Consider the following 7986-nt stretch of genomic DNA (forward strand, 5'->3'; position numbering starts at 1 on the left):
AAGGATTTATACAACACAGCAGGACAGTAAGGTGTAATATGCAAAATAAATCGCATGGGAAAAAGTGTCAGGGAGCTTTATGCAGAGTATGGTGATATTGGAAGGATTTATATAACACAGCAGGGCAGTAAGGTGTAATATACAAAATAAATCGCATGGGAATATGTGTTAGGGAGCTTTATTCTAAGTATGGTGATATTGGGAGGATTTATATAACACAGACTAGGACAGTAAGGTGTAATATGCAAAATAAATCGCATGGGAAAAGGTGTTAGGGAGCTTTATTCTGAGTATGGTGATATTGGGAGGATTTATATAACACAGACTGGGACAGTAAGGTGTGCTATGCAAAACAAATCGCATAGGAAAAGGTGTTAGGGAGCTTTGAGTATGGTGATATTGGAAGGATTTACATAACACAGAGGAGGACAGTACGGTGTAATATGCAAAATAAATCGCACAGGAAAAGGTGTTAGGGAGCTTTATGCAGAGTATGGTGATATTGGAAGGATTTATATAACACAGACTGGGACAGTAAGGTGTAATATGCAAAATAAATCGGACAGGAAAATGTGTTAGGGAGCTTCCACAACCGACACCGGCCACACACTGTCTTTCCAGCCTTCCCGCGCCACACCCTGATGCTCCGTGCCCTCTTACGCCTACGAACTTTTGGACGGGTCTCTCTTGAAGATCCTGGTTCCCCTCGTGCCGGATGCTAGATGGGTCATTGTCTGGAATAGATAGATAGACGTACATGGATTGACAGACATACAAACACACGCATGGATAGATGGATAGGCAGATGGATGGATGGATGGATGCACACACACACACACACACACACACACGTACAGACAGACACGCACAAAGATAGATGGATAGATAGATCGATAGATGAATGATACACACACACACACACACACACACACACACACACACACACACACACTTACAGAGGATGACGATACACACACACACACACACACACACATATAGATAGATGGATAGATAGATCGATGGATGAATGGATACACACACACACACACACACACACACACACACACACACACACACACACACACTCAGTGTTGTAAGCAAGGTATTAGAAAAACTTATAAGAAAAGCTTGGGTAAATCATCTAGAAGAACACAGTATGATAACAGAAAGACAGTTTGGTTTCAGAAAAGGAAAATCATGTGTTACTAATTTGTTGAGCTACTATGACAGAGTAACAAACACAATACAGGAAAGGGAAGGATGGGTGGACAGTATCTATTTAGATTTCAAGAAAGCTTTTGACACAGTACCACACCAAAGACTTTTATGGAAACTGTACCATCAAGGAGGAATTCGAGGCAAACTGTTTTGTTGGATGCAAGACTTTCTCATAAAAAGAGAAATGAGGACAGTACTAAGAGGAAACTACTCATCATGGAAAGAAGTGACTAGTGGAGTACCACAGGGTTCGGTGCTGGCACCAATCATGTTTTTAGTGTACATAAATGATATAAACAGTAACACTGGAAATGACAGCTATCTGAATATGTTTGCAGAAGATGCAAAAATACAAAGGAGAATTACTAGCACAGACTCTTGTAAGGAGCTGCAAGAAGAATTAAATAAACTTCATGAATGGAGTAGTACATGGCAAATGGAATTGAATGTGGACAAGTGTCATGTAATCAAGTTTGGTAAAAGTGGAAAAAGACCTGATTGGGATTATAAGTTAGGAAATAAAACCCTACACACATCAGAAAGAGAGAAAGACCTAGGTGTGATTATCAATAACAGACTATCTCCGGCTGACCACATCAGCGAGAAGGTACGGAACATGTATACACTGCTTGCAAATATGAGAATAGCATTCACATACATAAATGAAGACATGCTAAGAAGGATAATAACATCATTCATTAGACCAACCCTGGAATATGCATCAATAGTCTGGAGTCCTCAACTCAAAAAGCATATAGACAAGATTGAAAAAGTTCAAAGGGCCGCTACAAGATGGATACCAAGCTTAAGGGACCTAAGCTACGAAGAAAGACTAAATAAACTAAATCTACCAACACTACAGGAGAGAAGGAAAAAAGGTGACATGATAATGTTATATAAATGCATATCAGGAAAGGAGAAAATAGACATAAATGATTACTTAACATATGGTGAAGCATCAGCAAGAGGACACTGCAAAAAACTGCATAAGAAGAGAGGTGATAAAGACGTAAGGAAATTCAGTTTCCCAAACAGAGCAATTGATCAATGGATTGCACTACCGAATGAAATAGTGTGTGCCAAAACAATTCACAAATTTAAGGATATGTACGATAAATATGGTTTAAGACACGGGACAATACGAGCTTGACTCATTCCTGTAAAGATACAATTAGGTAAGAACAATTAGGTAAGAACATAGAGAGAGAGAGAGAGAGAGAGAGAGAGAGAGTATACCTGAATAAGTCCTTCATCAGTAAACTCCCTCACCACCTCTACTGCTTTCTCGCTTGAAGGATCCACTGGCAGCTGCCTCAGGGTCGAACCGTCAATACTGAATACAACCTGGGAATTATAAGAGTAAAAAGATAATAATAATAGTAATAATGATAATAATAACAATAATAATAATAACAGTAGTAGTAGTAGTAGTAGTAATAGCAATAATAATAATAATATAATAATAATAATGATGATGATATTAATGATAATAACAATAATAATAATAATAATAATAATAATAATAATGATGATGATAATATTAATGATAATAACAATAATAATAATAATAATAATAATAATAATAATACTGATGATGATGATGATGATAATATTAATGATAATAACAATAATAATAATAATAATAATAATAATAACAGGCTAATGCTGTCATCATCCTCTTCAACGCATCATTACTATCTTCTAACTCTGTCTGTCTGTCTCTCTCTCTCTCATTTTCCATGGGTGTCACCAGCCTTAAACACTCAGTACCTTTTACAACAATAAATAATTCAATTCCTTGTCCCACCACACCCCACTATCTCTATCTCTCTCTCTCTCTCTCTCTCTCTCTCTCTCTCTCTCTCTCCCACATCTCATACAACGGAAGCTATCTATCTATCTATATACCTAGGCTGCTTCCCCCAAGGAAAGGGAGGTAGCCGAGACAGGACGACACGCTCCCCATTTACTCATCCCTTCAAACACATTCATTCGCATCTTAGCCCCAAAGAGGAGAACGGACAGATCCTCACCGCACCACACCGCACAAGGGTCAACTGCGCAGTGCAACCAGTGACATCCGCAGCAGGGCCCGACAGCAGTGCTGATTTACCCCTGCCACATCATAATAGACCCATCCCCTTACCCGCACCTGACCTGACTAGCTGATCAGACCAAATGCGGGAGAATATCCCCTCAGGGCTGCGTCATCATTTATTCATTCACAATTTCTCTCCATTTATTTCTGTCACGCACAGCCACTCTTCCTTGCTCATCAGACATCCCTCTCGCATCCAGCGCTCTCTTCACACTGTCCATCCATCCTATTCGTGGTCTTCTTCTCAGCCTTACACCTCTCACATCAGATCTAGTTATCTTTTTCACCAATCGCTCATTATCCATTCTCTCCATATGCCCAAACCATCGCAACACCCTCTGCTCAACTCTACCAGCCATCTCCCGAACAACTCCAGTTCTCCTTCGCACTTCATCATTTCGCACTGGATCCATACGCGTCACTCCACACATACTCCTCAGACACCTCATCTCCATTACATTCAAACTTTTCCTCTCTTCTACACGCATATTCCATGTTTCAGCCCCATATAATGCAGTCGGTACCACAACACCCTCATACAGCCTTCTCTTTACATCCATTCTAAGCGAACGACATCTAAACACCTTTTTCATTCCTCCCAGCACCTTTCCTACTTCATTCATTCTAAACTGCACCTCTGCATCTATTCTTCCATCCACGGCAACACATGACCCTAAATATTTAAAACACTCACTCTCCTCAAGCAACTCACCATTCAAAACTATATTCATCCTCCTACCATCTACCAACCTCGTACACTTCATCACTTTACTCTTATTCTCATATACCTTCAATTTCCTCCCTTCACACACCCTTCCAAACTCCTCTACCAACTGTCTCAATCTCTCCTCTGAATCAGCCACCAGTGCAGTATCATCTGCAAACAGCAGCTGCTTCAGATTCCACTCTCCATTATCAACATTCACCAGACTCAGACCTCCACCTAAAACTCTTGCATTCACCTCCCTTACAACACCATCCACATAAATATTAAACAACCAAGGCGACATCACACATCACTGTCGCAGCCTCACTCTCACGGGAAACCAGTCACTCACAGCATTTCCCACTCTTACACATGCTCTACTATTTACATAAAAACTCTTCACCCTTTTTAGTAACCTACCATCAAGTCCATACAATCTTAAAACAGTCCACAAAGCCTCCCTATCAATTCTATCATACGCTTTCTCTAAATCCATGAATGCCCAAAACACATCCTTGCCTTTAGCTAAATACTTTTCACACACTTGTCTCACCGCAAACACCTGATCCACGCATCCCCTCCCTCTCCTAAAGCCACACTGCTCATCACCAATCACTCCCTCTGTACCCTCTCTAACTCTCATAGTTAACACTACCATACACCTTACCTACAACACTCAACAGACTTATACCCCTAAAGCTAGTACATTCATACTTATCACCCTTGCCTTTATACAACGGGACCACACAAGCACTTGCATACCTTTCACGAAGCACACATTCAACAATCTTACTAACCAGTCAACAATAGTCACTCCACCACCCTTCAGGCATTCCACAGCACACCCATCCATACCTGCAGCTTTCCCTGTTTTCATCTCCTTTACTGCCTTCTCCACTTCCTCCTTCGTTATCAAAGAATCATTCAACTCTCCCAACACATTTATTCCTTGCACCCTTCCATCCGCCACAATCTCAGCCACCCTTTCCTCCTCTACATTTAACAATCTTTCAAAATACTCTCCCCATCTCTTCCTTACTGCATCCATCTCAGTAAACATCCTTCCATCCTCTGCTTTTACTCCCTCATCCCTCCCTGAATCTCCCTTTTGCACCCTTTTCACCTCCTTCCAGAACATTTTCTAATTCTGTTGAAAATTCTCAGTCAGCCGCCTACCCCACCTCTCATCTGCTGCCACTTTAGCATCGCGTAGCACAGCCCTTCTCGCCCTATTCCTTTTATCCTTATACCTCTCATATGACACCTCTTCCTTCCTCTGCAGCCACACTTCATATGAACGTCTCCTCTCAGCCACCAAAGCAAAAGAATTATAAATAAGTGAACCCAAGTGTACCTTTTTTTTGCCTCCTCCCATTATGTCAATCTCTGTCTCCTGGCCCAGCACGAAGTTATAATGGATGGTGTTGACGGGGGTGTTGATCGAGATGGTCCACGGGTCGCCTTCACCCTCACCAGCCTTCACCTCGATACTGGGACGGGCGCTGCTCATAGCCTTACGCAGCACCAAGCCAACACCTAATGCGAGAAAAAGTAGATCGATATAGATAGATAAATGGATAGATAGACAGAGAGAGAGAGGGAGAGACGGGCGTGTTCATGGAGATGGTCTAAGTGGCGCCGTCTCCCTCACCAGTTTTAATCTCGATACTGGGACGGGCGCTGCACATAGCCTGACGCAGCACCAAGCCAACACCTAGCGCGGAAAAAGATATATATATATATATATATATATATATATATATATATATATATATATATAGAGAGAGAGAGAGAGAGAGAGAGAGAGAGAGAGAGAGAGAGAGACGGGGGTGTTGATGGAGATGCACCACATCCGCCGCCCGCGCCTTTTGAAATCACTTAAGCATTACACCACGCCCGCGCCTTTTTGAAATCACTAAAGCATTACACCACGCCCGCGCCTTTTTGAAATCACTAAAGCATTACACCACGCCCGCGCCTTTTGAAATTACTTAAGCATTACACCACGCCCGCCCCTTTTTGAAATCACTAAAGCATTACACCACGCCCGCGCCTTTTGAAATTACTTAAGCACTACACCACGCCCGCGCCTTTTGAAATTACTTAAGCATTACACCACGCCCGCGCCTTTTGAAATTACTTAAGCATTACACCACGCCCGCGCCTTTTGAAATCACTTAAGCACTACACCACGCCCGCGCTTTTTGAAATCAGCCAAATATAGTGCCATGGCCCGCTGCTTTGCTTATGTAGGCAACAGTGAAACAAAAACAGAAGCTATATGAACAGTGATCCAGCTGCATTACCATTGTGGAGGCGATGAGTGCGGGTTTTTCAATGTGGCGGCCAAAGTTACACGCTCGCGGCGGAGATAGCCTCACCATATTACAAAGCCCAGTGGGAAAAACATGAGAGAGAGAGAGAGAGAGAGAGAGAGAGAGAGAGAGAGAGAGAGAGAGAGAGAGAGAGAGAGAGAGAGAGAGAGAGAGAGAGAGAGACATAGAGTGGGTGGGTGGATGAGTCAGAGAGAGAGAGAGAGAGAGAGAGAGAGAGAGAGAGAGATCCCATTAAATTATGAAAATTTTGACTCACGGCAACCACACGTTTAAGCATACGACCATAAGCATCTGCGGCGTGCACCCAGGAGCCAAACCTCATCATATCTCCCTGCACCTCGCCGTGGGAAGGACCCTGCCTGGTGAGGTTTTGCCTACAAGGGGGTGGCCGTATCCCTGCAATATGTACTGTACTCACTGTACGAATAAGACGGCCTCATAGAAGCACTTGCTTACCTGTGGTCGATGGGTCTGGTATAGTTCAAAAAAATAAATAGCTAAGGAACAAGACAATTGAAATACCCATGAAATAAAGATGTTTCCTGAGCTGAAGAGAGTGTGAGGATAGGAAAAAAACAGATGATAGATAAATAATAATAAGATAAAGATAAATAATAAAATAAGGTCTATCTATCTATTGCCAGACGCCTTAATCCCATACAGGGTGGCCACAAACAAATCGTCTCCACGTCGCCCTGTCCCCCGCTATTTCACTGCCCTGCTCTCAGCTCACACCCCCCTCTCTCATATACCTCTCCACCCCATCCCTCCATCTCATCCTTGGCCTCCCGCTCCCTCTCCCCCCCCCTCCACCTCACTCACATACACTCTTCTTGTCAGTCTCTCACTCCACCCTCTCCACATGGCTAAACCACCTCTCCACTCCATCCCTCCATCTCATCCTTGCCCTCCCCCTCCCTCTACCCCCCTCCACCTCACTCACATGCACTCTCCTCGTCAGTTTCTCACTCTCCATCCCTTCCACATGGCTAAACCACCTCTTCACTCCATCCCTCCATCTCATCCTTGGCCTCCCGCTCCCTCTCCCCCCCTCCACCTCACTCACATACACTCTCCTCGTCAGTTTCTCACTCTCCATCCCCTCCACATGGCCAAACTACTCTCCTCGTCAGTTTCTCACCCTCCATCCCCTCCACATGGCCAAACCACTCTCCTCGTCAGTCTCTCACCCTCCATCCTATCCACATGGCCAAACCACCTCAGTGTGTTTCTCCTAACGCTTCCTATCACATCCACATCCACACCACAACGCTCCTTCACGTATAAATAAATTGATTACAACAAATCCAACACATACCCAGCTCGGCCAGAAGTTCTTGAAAATTGTCATCCTTCTCGTGGAGGTAGTGACCGGAGAACTCCACCATTTTGTGTCCAGTCTGTGGGGAGATAGATAGATGGATAGATGGATGGACAGATAGATAGATGAATGGACAGGTACATGAACAGATATACAGGTGGACTGATGGATAGATAAATGATAGATAGATAGATGGACTGATGGATAGATAGATACATGAAGACAGATAGATAGATGGACAGATACATACATGAACAGATAGATAAACAGATAGATAGACAGATGGACTGATGGACAGATAGACAGA

At 43.2% G+C, this 7986-nt stretch overlaps 1 protein-coding gene across 1 annotated transcript; it reads right to left on the reverse strand.

Moving 5' to 3' along the window:
• Positions 1-653: 653 nt before the first annotated feature.
• Positions 654-7746, reverse strand: LOC145409801 (fatty acid-binding protein-like). The gene is made up of 4 exons (XM_080280108.1): positions 7677-7746; positions 5377-5558; positions 2455-2562; positions 654-734 (listed from the first exon to the last, which is right to left on the reverse strand). Exons 1-4 carry the CDS (start codon positions 7744-7746, stop codon positions 663-665), a joined length of 432 nt encoding a protein of 143 aa, XP_080136234.1. The 3' UTR covers positions 654-662.
• Between the last annotated feature and the right edge of the window lie 240 nt (positions 7747-7986).

This window comes from Coenobita brevimanus, chromosome 83 (assembly GCF_032717465.1).
Source record: "Coenobita brevimanus isolate Jiangsu-jjx chromosome 83, ASM3271746v2, whole genome shotgun sequence".
Taxonomy (NCBI): domain Eukaryota; kingdom Metazoa; phylum Arthropoda; class Malacostraca; order Decapoda; family Coenobitidae; genus Coenobita; species Coenobita brevimanus.

Coding starts and splice junctions, on each gene's coding strand:
- LOC145409801 (XM_080280108.1), bottom strand. CDS start 7,746: ATGGTGGAGTTCTCCGGTCACTACCTCCACGAGAAGGATGACAATTTT. Junction 2,563..5,376: donor TGGGAGGAGGCAAAAAAAAG/GTACACTTGGGT, acceptor TATAATTCCCAG/GTTGTATTCAGTATTGACGG. Junction 735..2,454: donor CTGATGAAGGACTTATTCAG/GTATACTCTCTC, acceptor TATCTATTCCAG/ACAATGACCCATCTAGCATC.